A 20,180-nucleotide genomic window follows, 5' to 3' on the forward strand; every position below is an offset into this window, starting at 1 on the left:
TCCCTTTGCAACAAGAAACAATGGCGAAAAACAAAACCTCAAGACGTCAAACGAAAAAGAGAACATCAGGCACAGAAGCAATCATCTCGGAAAGTTGAGCGAACAGAAAATAAAGTCGGTTTTCAAACAAAATTTTCCCGTCCACGATCGAAGACGCATGCTCTGTATCGGCCTCGTCCTCTTTTTTTTCTTTTCTTTGTTGGGGCAATCCTTCCCAGTCGAAATTCTCTAGTGATATGCGTGTTCTTCTCTGTGCATGGCTCGTGTTGTATTTTCTTCGACCTTTAGTTTTCCCAATCTCCTCTCTTTTCCATTTCCCACCTCTGTTAAGGATCTGCCACCCCGTCCCACCGAGCTGACTTGTTTCGTTTGTACACACTTATTTTGGCCTCTTTTTCTTGTGGTACCACGCTGTCCACAAGCATACATTTACTTCTCTCGTCCGTTCCTTATTCGCCACTCTCGTCTCGCACCGTCCAACACCTTTGCTCGGCCTTCCGCAAGTCACTGCACCTGGTTTATTTTTCTTCGTCCCATTTTATCTGACTGGGATACTTCCTTCTTAGTACTGTGAAGCTCTTTTTGTCTTCTTGTTCATGTGTCCATTTATTGCCATACCCCCCTCTCTACTGATTCCCTACATGATTCTACGCAACATACCTTGCATGTTCGTTTCTTTTCGATGCATGCACCCTGTCTCACATTATTTTCATATTTCTAGTCCATCCTCCCTGTAGTATTACCTTATTCCAGAGAGATACGCCAGTCTCGGTTGATCGATTTGTCCCCCAACTGCCTTTCCCCTGCATCGTCTAGCTTTCCCCACTCGATGTCCTAGGCTGGTTTCCTTGTCCGTCTCCACGGTTGTATGCCACAAGTAGCCGGCCCTAGCACTTGTGTGCATGCGTGTTTGTTTTGATCTACCCATCTTTTTGGGCCTCTTACTACCTACGAATACGACCTCCACCCTATCGTTCTCTTACCCCCTTCTATTCTTTCCTCCCCCCTCCTTTTATTATTATTCCTCTCGCGTTCTTTGTTTCAATCAAATTCCATATATGGATAGACAGCACAGACATTTTTCACCCCTTTCTTGTCAATGCATTCTTGTTCACGACCTCGTGTCAATCAAGTTGCCATCACTCAGTTAACAAAAACATCCCCCTCGTTAGCTTTTAAACATCGCGCCGTTTTGACTCTCATCATCCGCCGCTCAGTCCACTCGCTCATCCATCGAACAGCTTCACATTTAATGCCTTGGTTTCCGGTTCGAATATCACGGGCATTTAGCGCATCTTTTTAACCACGCGGTCCTCCTCCACTTGTCAACGGCCTTCCATCATCTCTACGACATAGGATCCGGGAGCAGCCTTGGATTACACCACAGACGCGAGGAGATCGTCTCTCATTTTATTCATTTTTATTTTAGTTTTATGCCCTTTTTTATGTTGGTGTATAAACTACCAAGTGTTCAAATGCGGCCTTGAACAACAGTAAGCATCTCCGTCCCTCCCCCAACCCATTTTGGGACGTCGTCCTCTGTTTGAACCCGCCATGTTGTGACAAGGAGCACAAATAAAAAAGGGGGTACAGTCATGGCGACAATATCAACAAGAAGAAAGCAAGCTACGCAAAGCGAGCGAATATTCGTAAGACTGCTGCAATGCGCACTGCTACCTCAAGCCTTTCCCTACGTTCAACCGCAGGGCGGCAGGCTAATTCTTGTCGACCACCCCCTGCCAGTTCTTGATTTACATTCCCTTTCTTGCTCGCTTGCACTCCTACCTCGAGTTTGTTGTCCACGGCGCACGACGTACACCGTTTCCGTCGACTGTCGCAGTCCTGCCATTACTGTGGCCTACCAGTCCCTACACTCCTCGCCACCAGAACGACATATATGTAGGATTCACCGCAAATTTGCATCCTCGCCTTTTCCATCTTTTGCTTCCGGCGAGACACTGCCATCCTAGTCTACATTCCAGTGTTTCTAGCACAGAAAAGCAGGTGTATTGGTCGCCCATTCCTCTCATCCTGGCCAGTACCACCCTGAACCGTTTGGCAACCGTCTTTCAACTTTGTCAACCGGTGGCTTTTGCTTTGCAGCCATTGTCTTCCAACTCTTGTCTACTTTTCTTGGTATGTGCTCTTCGCGTCGGTGTCTGTCCCAGGCAACGGTGACGACCGCAACAGCCTACGAATTCTCGTTATCTTTGTATATTCCTTCCTAGGTCTTATTTTGCACTGCTTTGCCACTTCCCGTCTCTCACCTTTCCCCTCCTTCCCACTACTTCCCCGTGCGTTTGTTTTCGTTTCGTGGGAACCAGGTCAGTCACGACACCGTCAAACACCGAGTTGCCACTTTTTAGACTTACACAAATCTTTTAGGAGACGAACCCCAGGCGCTGGAGGCCGGTTCTTCCCACTCGCTCCCTTCTTTTCTTCCATCCACACCTCCTGAATCCGTGCTCTATTTTTACCATTCCTCTCTATCCGTGAGCTAGACATTTGTGCTTTTTCCTTTACTTTCTTTTTCCTTTTTTGAAAAAAAAAACCACCCCCTCCCCTTCTCGATTTCTTTTTCTACCTCCTACCTCCCATACTTTCCCTTTTATCTTTCTTGGCCTCCCTCCTTCCTTTCTCTTTCGATATTTGTCTTTATGTCGACCATCCAATATCAACAGCCTCTCTACCGAATCTTTGAAGTACGTGAAGGAGTGAAAACATTACAGCTACGAATTATCATTATACAGCTATACTCTATTTCGATACAGGACACCGATGGATGCGCCTCTTGACTTATGGAGCTTCCTCTATATGATTCTGTTTACTAACATATTCATAGGCTCCCGCCGATTCCAAAAGACCTACCATCGTCGACGACAGGGTTGGATCACCAAGCACAGTCGCCCTCAGATACGAAGAAGAACAACTACGACTGAACGGAGGAGATCATCGAAGCGATTCCCCAACCAATCTCTTGCCAATGGCGGCCTACAAGACCCAGCCTGCCCAGTTGCATGGTGAGTGCATACCCATGTACACCTTAAAGCACACTTTTGAACTTATGGTTTTCCCCCTAAAAGAATGGGGCAACTGTATGTCATAGCTAACGAATATTGCACCCAAATCTAGGCTTTCCTGATGCTTCGTATCCATCGTTCAACACTCAGCCATTCCAGACGCAGCAGCCAGAAAACGGGACGTCGCAACTAGGGGACATTGCGTACAATGGAGGAGCACCGACGAACCAGTATATGAGTCCTACTAGCTCGCCATCCACGTCCCCGGTGAACATCATTTCTTGCGGGCCTACTGCAGGCACAGCAGGCACTCGAGTTGAACTCAAAGTGGACAGCCAGTACGATCTGATGGCCATGTCCACACCAGCTCCTTACGTTTGGCTGTCTTTTGGTTCTCACAAATGCCACGCCAATGTTGTCAAAGAGGCAGTTTCTCAAGGCGGCCTCACGTACCTTGTCTCGGCTGAGGCTCCCCAGTTTATTGTGACAAACTGTGCTTCACCTGCAGATGTTCCCTTGACAGTTGTCATCGAGAATACCACAGGCGAAGAACTGGCACGCGTGCCTGTTGCCCGCTCATTTACTTACCATGACGTTCCCAGCCAAGTAGGAACATCTGCACCTGCACATTCCATGGAAGGCACAACGGCTGACTCTGGCGTACCATCCGCCCCTGACGGCATGACACGAAAGTCATCACCCCAGTCACCTGGCCATGTCGACGGACACTCTGAGAGCCCACCACAACTGACTATGGACACCGCGACAACGAACAGCCCCAGCCAAGCACAGAACCAGCTGCCAGTCGACTCCAATACAAATACGTTCTCATACCCCACCAGTGGAGTCGACACATCTGCTGCCGCAGTCGCCGCCGCACAACAGGCACAACAAGTCCAGAACAACTTCGTCGCAGCTGCTGCTGCCGCCGCATCTTCTTACAACCAGGATAACAGCAACATGCTTGGTGGATACCGGAGTGCGTCCTTTTCGGACGTATTCCCCCGTGGTACAGCACCCCAGCCTGTGCGTGCTACTGGTGGTGCCACAGCCTGGACGACGCCTGCATACGGGGGCTTGAATCATCATCAGCCTAGCCATCACACTCACAGCTCCCATGATCGGTACAATATGGGCCGCAGCCACTCGATGGCCCATGTTCACGGTGCACGGCAGCCACTGTCCGCCCCTCTCCCCGCACCCGCCCACGGAGGTGCCCCGCAGCTGATCCGCACAAGCACCATTCAGTCCACTCCTTCCGGGTCGGTTGGCGGCCTGGGAACAGGCGGCACGTATGGCGGAGGCCACTGGGGTGGCTACCCTGCGAAGGCTGTTCTCTCCATTATGGGTAACCTGGATTCGATGGCGCAGGACTGGACACCTGAAGAATGGAGCAACCAGCGCCGTATTGTCCTTTTCCGCAAGAAGCAGAACGGCTGCCACCTGGAAGCAACATTCCGCCCGGTCCCCATTAATGAACGGCCGCCTAGCAGTATTTGCATCAGCTGCATCTACTGGGCAGAGAAGCAGGAGTGCTTTGTCACCTCCGTGGACACAATCAACCTTCTGGAGCAGCTTGTGGCCGCGCCTGCCCGCTTCTCAGTCGAAGAGAAGAACCGCATTCGTCGCAACCTTGAGGGGTTCAAGCCCTTCACTGTCAGCAAGGCCAAGGCCGAGAGCGAGGAGTTTTTTAAGCTGATTATGGCCTTTGGTGCACCGAAGCCCCGGACCATCGAGAAAGACGTGAAGGTATTCCCTTGGAAAATCCTTGGCCAGGCTCTGAAAAAGATCATCTCCAAGTACAGCGCCAGCCCGTCGTCTGTCCTGCCGCCCGCGTCGTCAGGCACTTCAGGACAAGGCCACCACATGTTGACTCCTGTCACGATGAGCCCGTCTTACCCGGTGCTGCCCCCAACACCTGGCTCACTCTCTGCCGCAACAGATGGCACGTCTGCTGTTGGCTATGTCAACATAGTGAACGGAACAAACGGCGCGGACTCACTTGCCAGCCCTCGGTCACTGTCTGGTGCGTCTTGGGTATCCTATGCCGGAAATGCGTCATCGGGACGTGCTTTGTCTCCTGGCTCCACAGCAGCGAAGCAACAATCGCCCACTTCCGCCAACATCCGCCTGGGCCTTCCTAGTGCATATGACGCTCGACACAGCGCCGGGGGCAGTACTTCGTCTGCACACTCATATGGGAACAGCCAGCAACACCAGGCGCAGAGCTTCAACTCGCCATTGTCTCTTCCAGCAGCCCCAGGTGCTACTGTACCAAGGGCTCCAGTTGCTACAGCGGGTGCTCTCTCTCATGGCCACCGCTGGGATGGCTACGGAATGCCGGGAAACAGCGCATCACCGACATACGGCACGAGCCACCACCAGCCGCAGCATCAGCAGGGTCACAACGGTCATCTGTACAGCACCGGATACGGTGATAATGTGCAGCGTTCCTAGACAGCTGCTACTGCAGATGAGCACTCTGTGGCGAAACGCGGTGGGAGATCCATGCAAGGGATGCGAGTTACGCCTATCGAAGGAAGCAGGTGGTACTTGCTGCTGTGGTGTGGTGACGACGGGCACTGGTGGTCCTTCGGGATTATGGTGCACAGCAATTGTCAGCAGTCGGCAGGGCAATACGAAGCAACCAAAGCGAGCAAACGAAGAGTCGATCGAACAGACTTTGGAATCAACAAATCAACAGACAGAGCGCAGGCACGTCATTTGAGACACGAGACGGATGGTCCGGGACGAATACACCGTTGGCAATACGTCAAAGAGATATACACAGGTCCCAAGTCGATATTGAGCGACAGTCCCGCACTGGCATTAAAAGAACTTGGCTTACTTTGTTCCGGTATCGACCATGTTGGCCAGCAGCCATCGACAAAGCCGAGCCCTTTGGTGGTCAAGTGGGACTGTATTCGACTTTCATCTCCGACAGACATGTTTATTTTGATGCGGTCCGCTCTGGGCTTCTACTTTAAACAAAGGTTACAGGATTTCCTCTCAGCCCATTCATTATCCTCAAAGTTGATATTTACGAAGTCGTCAATTCGATGAGGGTGCGCTGCGAGGCAGGGTGGGCATTGGTTGGTCAGGTGTACTTGATCTGGGCCAATCATACGACATGGCACACCACCCCATTCGATGCAAGTCTGTCTAGGCACAACCCGCCCGGCAATAGTGCTACGAACAGCGTCAAAGCCTTGCATGATTGTTCTGTCCCGATGCATTTGCGCCGAGCCTTCTACCCTCACCCCTCCTTCTTTTGATTTCCTTTCACCCACACCACCCTCTTTTCAGCGTGTTGCATCAGTCGTCTTGTGGTTCTCTGCTGCTTGTTTTCCCTTTCTGTTCAGTGTCTCTTTCGCTTTCTGGACTTGCTAGACACACCACCTCTTCTGTACGTTGCGATGCCCACGATCACGAGCGCTAGCAGAATGATTTGTTTAGGGCAGTGCAACGGCCCAGACCCTTTGTTTTCGGTTGCAGCCGGGTAGAAGCAGGATACGATGTGTCGTCATCGAATGCGCAGCACCCCCTCCACTGCAAAGCAACAAACGTTTGCCGTTGACGGTTCGGCTGATCGACAGTGCTTTCAAGAACCCCGGTCACAAATCCTGGTTTGCGCGCTCCCCGCGGCACCAAATCCTCACGGGACATGCATGCCCCTGCTTGGTCAATACTGCAGAGCTGGACAAAGGAGGACGAGAAAGCCTACCTGCAAGGCGGGAAGGACCGCGCGTGGCTATCATTGCTGCACTGGCTAGAGAGGCATTGCAACACGAAAGCCGCCCACCCAGGTCCTTTGGCCAACGTTTTCTTGTTGCATGTTGCATGGCTGAGACATCAACTGCCGGTCACAGGTCGGGGGTTTTCACCCACATGCTCAGTTTCTTTCGGCCTACGGTCGTAGTCGTACTCTACTTGCTTTTTCCTGTTGCAACTTTGACGCCCTCACATCCCAGCCTGATGTGTGTGTCCGTTCGTAAGTAGCACACCGGGTATGAAAGCGTGAATCAACTACTCGCTACTGTCGAGCATCATCACACTCGTCACTCGACTGTTGATTATCTCAGCGCATCTGTTTGTTTACCTTCCCCTTAATTTTTTTCCACGTGCGATTCGTTTTTCTTTTCCTTGATCTTTTTTTTTGTCAGCAGGCCCGCGGCCATGTATCAACTTTTATTTCTTTACTTGACTTCTGTCTCTGTCTTAATGTTGGATTTTATTTGCCCGATGCCCATTCTTATCCTTAATGCTTAGGTCTTTTTGCGCTTACTGCTGTATTTTTATGAGGCCGTTTATATCATAAATGGGTTTGTTCGAATTGCTCTTCTTTTGGTTTGTTTCTCAGGGATTTTAATTTTGGATCGGTAACTCTGGGTTGAATTGGTTTTTGGAAAGGACAGTCTTTGGGTCAAGGTTTTCAGAAGATATTATTCTTGGGCATGGGATTATACGACGCTGGGCATGTGGAATGATGGAATATCGTTGCTTTTGGGTAATTTTCTGACAGATATCTGCAATTCGCGTTTCTATTTTGTCTGTTACATACTTATTTGGCTAGTAAAGTATTATGAATATACCTTTGACACAAAGTGTACGGTATTCCCGGGAGCCAAAAAATTGGCGTAAAATATATAATGTGAACTGCAGGAACAATGTATGAGCCTTGCTGACCGTAGACGAGCATTTTGGACTCAAAAGCGCAGATTTGCAAAACACCAGCGATTCAGACTACGCGTCTTCATCGTCCAGATAGATAGAGGCCAACGGGCTGATCTTCATTCGCACGATGGGTCCTTGCCATTCGTGGGATACGTTTGTCACTTTGTGTAACACACGGTAAAGCAATATAACCAGCATATATAGGTGTTATTTGTACGACATGGTATAAGGACGGATGTACAACGGTTGTCGAGAAGATGTAATATATACAGGAGAAGTAAAAGTGCGTCGGTGAAATAAAAAAAATCAAAAAATCAAATATGTGAAGAGTAAGAAGTTAAAGTGACGGAGAGTAGAAGTGCACCGTTGGTGTGACGGTGTAATGAGAAATAGATGCCTTTCCACTGTTTAGCGGGACGAGTAGACGGCAACATAAGCAACCTCCATCAGTGCGCCGTAGCCGTCCTCCGTGCTTGAGTTGGGGCTGCCAGGCCAGTTACCACCGACGGCGACGTTGAGTATAAAGTACAGCGGGCTGTGGCAGAGTGCGTTCCAGCTGTTCTCGTCACCAAGCTCCGAGCCGCTGATGGAGTGGAAGGAGGCGCCGTCCAGGTACCAGGTAATGGTTTCGGTCTGCCAGTTGTTCGACGTGCGGTCAAACTGCACGCGCCACGTGTGCCAGCTCTGGTCCGGGATGCCCACCGACGAAGTCAGACCCGTGGGCTCGTTGCAGGCACCACCTTGCGAGACGTCGCAGTGGGCAGTGCCGTGGCCGATCAGCTGACCGTCGACGGTCTCGAGGGCATCGATCTCGCCGCACGCGGGCCATTGTGTACCATGGCGGATGCTGTCGCCGAGCATCCAGAACGCGGGCCACATGCCCTGCTTGGTGCTGGGGTCATCGTCGCCAAAGCGAATGTCGGCTTCGGCCAGTGTCTTAGCACCAGCAGCGGGCGTGAAAGTGTAGGTGCTCTCGATGCGGCCCGATGTCCACTGACCGCCGCTCTCCCAGGGGACAATCTGCAAGGTGTTGCCACCGGAGAGCTGCAGGTTGGCAGTGGAGTCGGTGTAGGTCTCAAGCTCGTTGTTGACGCCCAGATTGCCAGTGATGATGTTCCAGGTGCTGGTGCTGGGCAAGGTACCACTGTTGCCAGAAAACGTCTCCTGCCAGACCAGGTTGAAGCCCGAGTAGCTCGGGGCGTTCCAGGCCTGCGCCAAAAGAGGCAGGCAGACCAGGAGGGATGCAGTGTAGCCAGTTGAATGCATGATTCCAGTATCTACCCGGATACCATACGGATGGGACAGGAAACAAGTAGATGGAAGTTGGGGGAGTTCTGTGAATTTCACGGCCTGGTGAAAAGAGTGAATGGATATCGAAGATCAAGGAGTGAATGAAGAGAGTTCTGTGATAAAAGAAAAGGATAAAAGGAATGCAATGAGGCTATTCAACTTGGAACAAGCCCGTCCGGGGAATTTAAGGAGTGGCAGGTGCGATGAAAAGTCGCAAAAGAAAGTGTGTCGTCCAGGACAGTTGGTAACGGAAAGGGAAGCCGTCGGCCAAAGAGACAGCAGATTCCAAAACAAAGCACTTGACATCGAGGGCGAGACAATCGATTCTTATACAAATGGGCCACATGAAGGGAGTTAGGCGCCAGACCCGGGTCCCGGGGTCGACGATGTTCTCTCATGTGGACTTGTGTTCCAGACACAGTCTAGGCCATCCTGTACTTTTGTACAGGCCCGGAAAAGACAGTATACAAGAAAATAGAACAAAACAGCGACCAGTAGAACAAAGCAACGGAAATGACAGCAAAGCGTACATACCCCTGGTCACTCATCCGGACCAAGCCGCTCATGAGGCTGCGATGTTGTGTTGATTTCGGGGGTAGACGTCGAGAAGAGGTTCCCCCTGAAAGTGGTGACAGGGGCTCACAGGAAAGGGGAACAGACGGGATGAAAGACGCGGATCAAAAGAGGAAGAATGGTACAAAGGAAGATTACGCAGATTGCTGTGCGCTGGGTGTTCATCTGAAGAAAACAAAGGTCACTGGACAAAGAAGCATGCACACCACATTGCTGGATGATGGAGCAGTTCTTTGCCGGTGTTGTTTCAAAGAGCTTCGGGGAAGACTCCACTCGCGGCGAGGGTTGAGCATGTCCAATGGGATGTATGCTCCGTGAAGAGGCCGAGCGGCCATGCCTTACGAAGTAGAGGCGAGCAGGATGTAGAGATGAGATGGATGGGTTCGAAATGCAAGCCACTGGGAAGCGTCCGGAATGGAGACTGAAAACATCGTCAAGGGGCAGTTAGCGACGAGGAGGGCCGAGGATTAGGGAAAGAGCGGCCGACTGCAGCACAAAAAGTGTAGAACCCCCTTTTCGCAGACTTGGGCAAGAGCATGTACTTTTCAAATTAGGAGTCTGGATTGCTCTTTCCTTCAGAATGGCGCCCAACTCTGACCTTTCCGCCCACAAAGGGCAAGAGGGTCGGACAGGCGCCGGCACCAAGCCATGTTCGGGTGAGATTTGCAAATGCGGCCGTTCTTCGCCTTCACCTCTTCTGGTCATTGACACTCGCCAACTGTGCATCGCCAATTCACGATGGACTAGGCATACGATGAGCAGAAACACAATAGTAACGGCCCACGCACACGGCCATGCCAGCTGCTGGCCAACAAAGAGAGAATGTGGTGGCCTCGACGCAACGAGGCCCAAGGACAAGGACATATCCTGACAAAAAGAATCAGATCCAAAGGGAAACACATGGGATGAAAGCAGAAGCACGCGGACGAAATTTGAGGAAACAAAAGGAAACAAATGAAACACAAAATGACCGAACCACAGCATCACGAACGTCCCTTGGTCGCTCGTCTCGTGCCGCCTGCTCCAGACAAACAAATATGAAACAAGCGACTTGAAACATTTGGAAAAGAAACGTGTCTAGGCCACGACTAAACCTCTAGAATAGAAGACCCAACGGCGCATTCTATTTGCTCAGATGGACATTGGGCTTCATGCACGGACAACCCCTGGCGGCGACCTTAGCGTGGTTTCTGCTACCACTCCGACACCCTCTCTCCTGCCGTCTCGTTGGCCTTTCATGGCTTCGTCCAGCCTCATCGCATCTTTCTACACGCGTTCGGCACCGCTGCCGACACCCTAGCACTTACGGATCCTCACAGACCCTGGGCCCAATCTCGCGACCGGGGGCTTGGCATGTCCGGAGCAGACCAATCAGCGCCGTGATGCGACCATTTTGAGGTCCGACCAGCAACACTTACGCTTTTTTCAGCAGTCTCTTTTTTTTTCTCGCTGGGCGGCAAACTCGATGGTGCCGGACGCGACACCCTAGTAACTGGCACTGGCAACATATTCGGATGACTGGCAGGCCAAAGTACGCTGTACGTTGTATTTTGTTCCTTGCATCCTATTCCGACGGGTAGATTGCGTGTTGCCTCAGATGCCATGTCTAGTTTGTCCCATATCCATGTCTAGGGTCTGAATGTGCCCTCTATGATCCGACGCCGAACGGACATAGATCTCATGAAAAAGGGGAATCGCCTGGCCTTTGGATCCTACGGACACCCGCATACAATTCGACAGGGGCAGGCAGAAAAGAAGAAGAAGAGGAGGAAGAAAAAGGGAAATGAACGAAACAATGCAAACGAAAGTGCAACTTTCAACAGAACCAACTCATCTTCCCTCAATTACAACATAAATTGCCAGGCCTCACATCACTACTTGTCATTCACATTTACTCAGCTTTGTCGGCTATTAGTTTATTAGTTTGGGCCGGCCTGCAGACCTGTCCAAAAAGGTGTGATCAAAGTATGAATTTGAGCGCATGCGTCGTCTGATAACTTTTGGTATTATTTTGACTATAGCATTCTTTGTCTGAAGCATTATAAAATAGTACCGGTGAATTTCGGCGTTTGACGGCGGGATGAACACGGCGGTAATGAAGGCACCACAGTCGGACGCTGGACAGAATAGGCAGGTCGCAAAAAGCATGGCCAGCCAGCCTGGGGTGTAGAGCAAAGCGGCAAGCTAAACGGCACACGGCGCATAAATCTGCAGATTTGGACAGAAGGCCGGATGGGGCTTGTCATGGTCTGCCCTAAATTGTCGACTAGAACGGTAAATAATACAGATTCGAGCGCGATGGCCAGGCCGCTGAAGGTGGAGTGAGGCCTTGGTCGAACGTGCTGTATCGAAGGAAGAAAGAAAAGAGAAAAGGGGGCCTGACACTTAAACAAGACGCCACTATTTCGCTTTTAGCAAACTGGCCGTCGATCCGGAGGAGCACATATGATCTGCAGCGACATCCTCCTATGAAACGTTTCTTGTCTTTCTCTATTCGGCTTCTCCCACATGTTTATTTCCTTTACGACTCTGGACAGAATGCCGTCTACGTCGCCGTCTCATCCCTGATCCTCACAAGGCCATGCAGATCGTGAATCTTCCCATCGGACGCACATCCCATTTTGATATCGGCCGGAGGATTTAGCCAGGTACATTATGTACACTGCAGTTTGAGTTTTTTATTCTCTCACATTTTATCTGGTGTGCTGCATCGCGCTCGTCGTCCGTCTCCTCGTCGATCTCGGACTCGGTCCGACTCTTTTAAATCTGCTCCTCTTCTCCGCGTTTCGTAAATTAATGGAACGTCAAATTATCAAACGAGCGTGAGAACGACATCTGCTGCTTTTGGAAGTGGGGTCGTGGACGACGACGACCATCTTGAGGTTTCCCTTTGCGCGATGGCTTGAGATGGTGCGCGACCGACAGCCGGAGATATCAAATTGTGATCTTTGCGATTCGCCCACGAACTGGTCACGTATGGCTGACGGCACCCTTTGGTGCCCTCGTTGCAGATCTATGCCGTCCTCATGCGCATCTTGCTTACGTCTAGGCACATGGCATGGAGGGATGACTGAAATTTTGCTACGTACATGGGCTGGGAAGCACTTTTGGACCGGTCTGGGAGGCTGATCATGTTCAATTTTGCAAAACAATTACTAAAAAAATACACTTATATACAAGGTGGCAGCAGACAACGGATTCCTCAGGCATACAACATATCAACTGATGTCGGTTGTCTCAACGCTCTTATCCAGAATCTTTTGTTCAATGCATTATGGGCATCATGGGTTGGCCACAGATGTGGTAACATGTGAGGTCGTATCAAGGCCTGATTGCATCCACAAGCGCAACTCTTCCACACCCTCTCCTTTTCTTCCTATTTTTCTTCTCTGATCACGCTTACTGTTCGTTCACAAACAGGCCTGCCATGCCCATGCCCGTGCCAATGCACATGCTGGTCAGCAATATCTTCTTCTTTGTCCGCCGCAGCTCGCTCAGGCCCGTGACGATCTGGCGCGCACCCGTGGCGCCCAGCGGGTGGCCCAGCGCAATGGCACCGCCACGCGGATTCATCTTAGACCAGTCCAGTGCCAGCTTGTCGCGGCAGTAGACGGCCATGCTGGCAAAGGCCTCGTTCACCTCGATGACGTCGATGTCGGCCAGCGTCAGGTTGTACTGCGCCAGCAGCTTGGGAATCGCCACCGACGGGCCGATGCCCATGATGCGCGGTGCGAGGCCGGAAACGGTGCTGCCGACGTACTTGGCCACAATGGGCTGGCCCAGGCGCTGGGCGGTCGACCGCTTCATCAGCAGCACCGCGGCGGCGCCGTCGGTGACCTGGCTGGCGTTGCCGCCGGTGGTGGCGGTGCCCCACTGGGGGAAGGCGGCGCGGATCTTGCTCAGCGCCTCGAACGTGGTACCGGGCCGGATGCCCTCGTCGCGCGTCAACGTAACCTCCTTCCAGTTGCCCTCGGCGTCTTTGACGCGCGTTTTGATGGGCACGATCTCGTCGTCAAAGAGGCCATCGGCCTGGGCCTGCTCGGCGCGGCGGAAACTCTCGACGGCGTAGCGGTCCATCTCGGCGCGCGAGATGCCGAAGTCACTGGCCACGTTTTCGCTCGTCCAGCCCATGGGCATCTGGCAGTCGACCGACTCCTGGTTGTGCTTGGTGACCTCCTCGTCAAACGGCTGGGTAAGCGCGTCGCCGCCGACGGTCATAGATTCGGCGCCAATGGCAACGCCGATTTCGATGTTGCCGGCCGAGATCTGGTTGGCAATATCGGCTGTGACCTTGAGGCCGGACGAGCAGAAGCGGTTCAGCGACGATGCACCTGCGGTGTTGGGGAAGCCGGCAGCAAGGGCGGCGGCGCGCAGCTTGTAGGCGGCCTTGGCATCGCTGACGTTGCCGAGGCAGATGTCCTCAACGAGGGCTGGGTCGAGGTTGCTGCGCTCGCGGACCTGCTGGAGCAGGGCGTAAACAATGTATTCGAGGGAGGTGTCCTTGAAGCCGCCCTTCTTGCCCTTGGTGAGGGGCGTGCGGATGGCGAGGGTGATGACAATGTCGTCGGGATTCTTGGAGGTGCTGGACGTAACGTGTCAGAAGGAGGCGACTCGATGTGGGAGGCCGGAATAAGGATGGGGGGATTTGCTTACATGGTGTCGACGGCACCCTTGCCCGGAGCGAGATGCTTGAGGATGGAGCCCAGACGTTCGGCCATGTTGGATGTGTGAATAATATGGGAGGATAGAATATCGCAGGTGGAAGAGAAGGTGTAGGAAACGGAAGAGGAAGAAGAAAGAAGGCGAATAGTACGACGAACAGGGAGCGGCGGCTTCGGTTCAATGTTCGGCTCGATCTTTGTTAGTTGTGGGTGTCAAGAATATGTCACGGTATGAGATGGTTAGTGAGGTTTTCGTGACGGAGGAGGAGCAAGGAAATGAGATGACGGCTCCTCTACAATAGATTTGGAAAGAGAAATACGGGCCTGAGGTTTTATGTTGGTTATGCCGTCCCTGGTTATCCCGTCCCTGGGAAACTGGGCAGCGTGAAGGAAGGCGTCGCGTAGCACTTCCAGTTCATGGTATTGCCGAGGCTCGTGGCCCGCAAACCGCTGGCCTTTTCCTCTTTGGGTCGTGGGTTGCGGCAACATAGCGGCAGTTTTCCTCCCCGCTTGTTGATTCCCCCGCTGGAGCAAAGCTAAGTAATCAGGGCCAGCGCTATTTGTACGGAGAAATCACTCTTTGGACTGGAAAAGGCTCCAGATTTGCCACGCGAAAACGGCAGGAACATAGCGAAAAGTGGGCACAACGTTTGACGGCCGCATCCCTCAAGTTGTGTTCGCAGGCAGGAGCGACCCCATTAAATGGACAGGCGAGGACATTCCAGAACGGGAAGCAACGATTGGCAGTTGGCGGGTGAATTGGGCACTGAGATACCGCGGTTGATTCACCTCCTCGTGTCCCGCTGTCCTCTCCCTTTCTGTCCCTCTTGGCTGTTGTCAACCGTACGATGATGCTGTCAATGTCCCATCTCAATAAGCGATATTTTGTTCGACAGCGGGTTCTGTGCGGAGTACGGCGTACAGAGCCTCTCCAAAAGGACAAATAGGACCAAAAGGACCGTCGAAACACTACTCGGATCTGACTGGCCAATGTCAGAGTTCACAATGTTTCGGCACAGAAGCCAGAAGCCGTCTATTCTCTTAAAACGGCGTAGCCTCGCCATTTGCACACCAACGCCGGGGGGTTCTTGTCGGGTTTCGAGTTGTCGCCAAAATGCCAGTCCCGTGACGGCTCTCCCCGCATGTCAGTAGCGGACTGCGGACTGCAGACGACCCACAGCAGACAATCCCTTCGAAGCACACATAAACGACAAAATACGACTTTCCATTCCGGATGCATCGGGACAGGTGGTGCCTCGGCGTGAGCCACGACTTGTTTCTGAGTACCCTCTCATCTTCCTTGTCATGGTGGCTGCCCCTTCATATCTACCGTTACAGATAGCCACCATCAAATCAGACACAAAAGGGAACGGAGGACAGGACAGCTACGTTTCGTGATGAACTGAGCAAAACACGGGCATGGTGCCATTTTATGTTCAGAGACCAACCAGGATTCCACGGTAACTAGGCCGATTTCGGTCTTGGGTACAGCTGGTCCAAGGTAATTTATGGGCCGGGCATCCCGCTTATTAGTGCCACCGCCGGCAGTCAATTTCGGGAACTTCCAGGTTGACATGCTTACAACGAAGTACAATAAAAAACGACGAAGCACTGAGAGTTGCGGCACAGTGTACAAAGTTAAGTCTATTATTACTGTTGCCCTTGGTGAAACGTGTGGTAACTTGGGCTGCTAGCTCCAATGGCAGAGGTTTCGTCGACGGCTTGACGACAGTCAATGGCTTTCTGTTATTGTATTTCTCGACGATACCTCTATTTAGTGACTCGCGATGTAGTATCACAGCCGTCCGTCTTTACCAATGGGCTTGTGCTCTCACTCCAGTACGTCATTCAGGGTGACCGAATTCAACTACAATGACCACGACCTTTCGATAACCCTGAACTGCTTTAACACCCCGATGTCGTGTCTGGAAAGATTCGCCTACATCGAGTGGCACTCCTTCTTCGGCGCTTTGCGGTCGTCCGTATCGAATGGCGGTCCCAGTGCTGCCATGCTGAGTGCTGGTGGACAGCCTACGAAGATTGGTGCAAGGTATATGGGTGAGACTGCTATCGGCGTTGCTCCTTACAGTACTGCTTCTCATTGCAGGGGTCGGGATCCTTTTACTGCGGCACTTTTGACGTCGTAGTTGAGCACTAGAGTCCGCCCCAAGCTGGATAGTTTACGGATTTCATCTCGTCGAGGAAGTCCGAGGCTATTTAATTTATGCAATTTGATTTGTTTCGATTTTCACTGGTACATTTCAAAGCTACCGACACAGCTGACACCTCACTCGTCTAGAACCGGCCGCGGTTAAGGAACTTGTCGGGCAGGTTGATGTGCTTGGAGCGCAGGTACTCGTCAACGTTCTTGCCCAAATAGAAAGCAACAAAACAATAAAAATAAAAATAAAAATAAAAATAAAAAGACCATCCATTGATACATAAGGAGCAGCCCTGGATTTGGGTATGAATCCCGCTACGACACTTGGGCTAAATACAAAAGGTAAAATCAATGAGCCAGTGGTTTGAGATACGCCGTCTTTGGCATTGCTTTATGCTGTCTGCAATTTGATTCATCAACAGCATGGTAGAAAGAGTACTACACCTGTTTCTCCTAGTACGTGCGAGTATCGGCTTATCTGCTGGATTCGTACCTCGATTGCATATTGTGATTGACATTTGATATTTGTTTTGGATCTTATTACTTGTACTCGTTCGTGTAGACTTCAAATCGTCACATCCGGCACCTGCCCCTCATGTCGTGATCCCACTGCGTTCCGCCAACATTGTCATCCTCGACAGCGAGTTGGCAACATACGGCAGATGGCCCCACGGCCGCAGCAGCTCCATGGCACTGCGGATGTGCCCATCGTCGCGTGTAATCGGAATAAACGCTAGCGCAGGCGCCTTGTGCGTGACAATCATCATGGCCACAAAAGCAAAGGTTCTACACCATTAGTGATAGGAAACAGGCAAATTTCACTCAACATGGGGTAGGATCGCGGGAGACTTACGTCCACAGAGAGATGCTTGTCCCAAGCTGCCAGCCCAGCAGCTGCTCCGCCGCCACTTCGAGGTACAGCGCACAAGAGCGAAAGCACTCCGAGGCCTCGAGGCGGGCGAGTGCAATGTCGTCCGTGTTTTCGCGGTCGGTGCCGTAGACATCCATGACCTTGAGCACCGAGGCCCACCCGAGCACTGTGGCAAGAGAAAAATATTGCAAGCGAAGAAACGACTTACGGGCGTCAAACAAGGGCGAGTTATCGAGTGGGAAGCGGATGGCGACAGGCAGGTGGCGGTGCCACTCGGCAGCCTGCTTGCGCAGCTCGATGGTGACCACAGGGGCATAGATGACACGGCTGTCTGAAAGAAGGTAAAGTACAAACAAAGGTCAGTGTGAATCAAAGTCAGGAAGGTGGCACACCGAAGCAAGGGGATGGGGTGCTCACCATAATAGCCGACAACGTCGAGTGTGTCGCACACGAGCTTGCGAAGGCTGATCTGTGCAAGAAAATAATAGAATCCTGTATCCTCGTTCTCAAACCGTGGTAGTGGCACGATCTCATGGTATAGACGGTGACCGATCGTGTACATGCGCAGCGACGCTTCGAATTCGCTTCGGTGAGTTAAAATTGGGTAGAGATGAAAAAAAGCAGCAATCAGAAAATCAGGAAGAACATGACACAACATACTCAGACATAATGGAGCACGCCCAAAAGGCACGGTGCCAGGGCTCCGTCTCGGACGGGTCTAGATTCTTGAACCATCGCGAGCTCAGCACATTCATACAGTCCCGCGTGCCTTGCATAATCACGTTCCACGACAGTAGTGGGTGCAGCGTCAGCTTAAAGTACGCCGACTGCAGGATGCGGCAATGCAGTGTCGTGAGGCTGGTGCTCATAAATGTGAACCGCTCCAGCATGTGGCTGCCGTGGGAAAAGTAGTCAAGCCCCGGCAGCGGGCTGGACCGGATTTCGGCGTGGTTCTGGAGAAGCGTGCCAGTCGCCAGGATGAACATGGCCAGGCAGCTGTTGGGGTCGGCGGGTGCAAACCCGCTCGCACACGCCGCGTTGACGACTGTGTAGACGGCCGTGGGCTCGAAGAGTGGCATCCATCCCAGGAAATTCTCGACGAACTTCTGGAGCACAAGCCGCACCGTGCGTTTCGAGACGTCTGGGAAGATGGCAAGGCATTGGGTCATTTGGCGTTTGAAGTCGTCGCCGGCGGCCATTTCACAGTCATAAAACTCGCCCGAGTCGTCGTAGCTCTCGGAGGGAACATATGGAGGACACTCGAACGTGAGAAGGCTTGGCCGCGCTGTGAATTGGCCACGAGTGGTTGTTTTGCTGATGCGTTGCTGCTGGAGAGTAATCGAGCTGGTGATGGAGCCCTGCTGTTGGTGAGGATGTCCTGGGGTAGCCGTGCCTGCCATTCTGCCATCGAAGCCCCTAGACCTGGCGACACCGTTTCCTTTGCCGTAGTCTGCGGTGCCAATATCCGTTGCCGATCCAGAAAGTATTGGGTCCCCGAGCATGGCCGGCAGGGGTATTATACCACCGTTGCCGCACCCGGGAAGTGGCGGCTGCATGCGTACTGTCGTAGCTGGTCGCACGACGTGCTCTCCATGGGGACTTGCTCTCATAACGGGCGTACCTGGAGCCGTAATGGCGCCCATCGTCTGTTTTTCGAGGGCAGCCCACTTGGACTCGAGCTCCATCAGGCGCCGTTCCAGACTGCACACATTATTGGCATCGGCCAGTGGCGAAGCGCCCTTTGATGTCGAATTGGTCGGCTGAGATCCCTTGGCGGCCGAGGCACGACATCGGCCTTCCTTTGGCGTAGCTGAGAAATTGGCTGATTCCCTGTACTGGCATTGGACACCGAGTCCGGAGCAAAAACCGCAGGTAGGACGAACGGCGTCACATTTCTGCGACGACTGTCAGTATGCAAAGGAGAGTAAACGAACAAGGTGGCGAGGTGACCAGTAGAAGGATAGCGCTGCCTTATATGCACGGACGAGATAAGTAGAGAGGATTGCTGACGAAGAGGAAAGAGGAGAAGGCAGGAAGTCGCAGAAAGAAACACCTTCGTGGTGCGTTACATTAACGGCTCGGGATGTGTGGCACATACTGTTTTTCTGAAGCGACATAGATTACACTGGCAAACTGGGCGAAACGTGTCTAGCGCGTCAGTAGGTGATCGCAAAAGGTGCGGGATGAGCATTTCAATGTGCGTGGCCTAGGAGCGAATGGGAGAATCTGGGAAAGGGTAGATGTTACAGCAATGGATATCCGTTTTCGTGGATAGTTTTCCACACTGGCCAACGGTACCGGCTCGGGCGCGGAGCCTTCCTCGCTGGCCTGCCATTGCTGCTGTGGAGGTGTTGGTGGTGGTTGCTTTTGCTGTTGAGTCGACGGCCCGTCTTGACGCTGTTCCTGTTCATCCTGCTCTTGTTGGAGCTGTTGCTGGCGTTCGTGGACGTGTTCGCTGGCCCGGTCGTGCTGCTGCTGCGAGACTAGAGACGCAGGGCTGCCAGCAGCGTCCGAGTCTGTATTTGCGAGCTTCCGTTTGGGTGCCATCTGGGTTTCCTGCCGGAATCATGCAATTATGGGATAAGAGGGGTTGCTGTACACGTGGCCCCGGCCACGCGTGGTTCTATGCAATTGAGAGTATGCAGAAGAAACAAAAGAAGATCACGATGTGCGTTTTTGGCTGCGACGACGCTGGAAAGTGCAGCCGTCGCGCCCGGGTCGTACGCCGGCTGCTGCGATTTGGTCTGCCAGACCTAGATTTTGCCGATGCTCATTGTTGCGCCGAGATGAGATACTCGTTTCCCTCTTTCGTTTTCACTCTTTTGCTTAAACAGGTGAGTTGAAGCAATTTGTGAAGATCGCCGCTGAGGGTTGAAAATGCCCGTGTCACCCCCCGGGAGCCCGAAAAGCCGGATTTCCGGGGTGCAACC

General features: G+C 52.4%; 5 protein-coding genes across 5 annotated transcripts; 1 reads left to right on the forward strand and 4 right to left on the reverse strand.

Moving 5' to 3' along the window:
* Positions 1–2,657: 2,657 nt before the first annotated feature.
* On the forward strand, positions 2,658–5,477 carry SPSK_08493 (uncharacterized protein; the record flags this gene model as incomplete). The annotated part of the gene is made up of 3 exons (XM_016735088.1): positions 2,658–2,702; positions 2,843–3,020; positions 3,133–5,477. The coding sequence occupies 3 exons, from the start codon at positions 2,658–2,660 to the stop codon at positions 5,475–5,477; spliced, it is 2,568 nt and encodes an 855-aa protein (XP_016587593.1).
* Positions 5,478–8,102: 2,625 nt separating this feature from the next.
* Positions 8,103–8,960, reverse strand: SPSK_09681 (endo-1,3(4)-beta-glucanase; the record flags this gene model as incomplete). The annotated part of the gene is made up of 1 exon (XM_016736253.1): positions 8,103–8,960. One exon carries the CDS (start codon positions 8,958–8,960, stop codon positions 8,103–8,105), a length of 858 nt encoding a protein of 285 aa, XP_016587594.1.
* A 3,996-nt stretch (positions 8,961–12,956) lies between these two features.
* SPSK_09295 (3-ketoacyl-CoA thiolase) lies at positions 12,957–14,275 on the reverse strand (the record flags this gene model as incomplete). Its single annotated transcript, XM_016735870.1, has 2 exons — positions 12,957–14,139; positions 14,211–14,275. The coding sequence occupies 2 exons, from the start codon at positions 14,273–14,275 to the stop codon at positions 12,957–12,959; spliced, it is 1,248 nt and encodes a 415-aa protein (XP_016587595.1).
* A 2,697-nt stretch (positions 14,276–16,972) lies between these two features.
* SPSK_08634 (uncharacterized protein) lies at positions 16,973–19,346 on the reverse strand (the record flags this gene model as incomplete). The annotated part of the gene is made up of 5 exons (XM_016735225.1): positions 16,973–17,165; positions 17,233–17,581; positions 17,668–17,834; positions 17,911–19,154; positions 19,185–19,346. The coding sequence occupies 5 exons, from the start codon at positions 19,344–19,346 to the stop codon at positions 16,973–16,975; spliced, it is 2,115 nt and encodes a 704-aa protein (XP_016587596.1).
* Positions 19,347–19,398: 52 nt separating this feature from the next.
* SPSK_10021 (uncharacterized protein) lies at positions 19,399–19,797 on the reverse strand (the record flags this gene model as incomplete). Its single annotated transcript, XM_016736584.1, has 1 exon — positions 19,399–19,797. The coding sequence occupies one exon, from the start codon at positions 19,795–19,797 to the stop codon at positions 19,399–19,401; it is 399 nt and encodes a 132-aa protein (XP_016587597.1).
* Positions 19,798–20,180: the final 383 nt, after the last annotated feature.

Source organism: Sporothrix schenckii (assembly GCF_000961545.1).
Source record: "Sporothrix schenckii 1099-18 chromosome Unknown Cont44, whole genome shotgun sequence".
NCBI classification, from domain to species: domain Eukaryota; kingdom Fungi; phylum Ascomycota; class Sordariomycetes; order Ophiostomatales; family Ophiostomataceae; genus Sporothrix; species Sporothrix schenckii.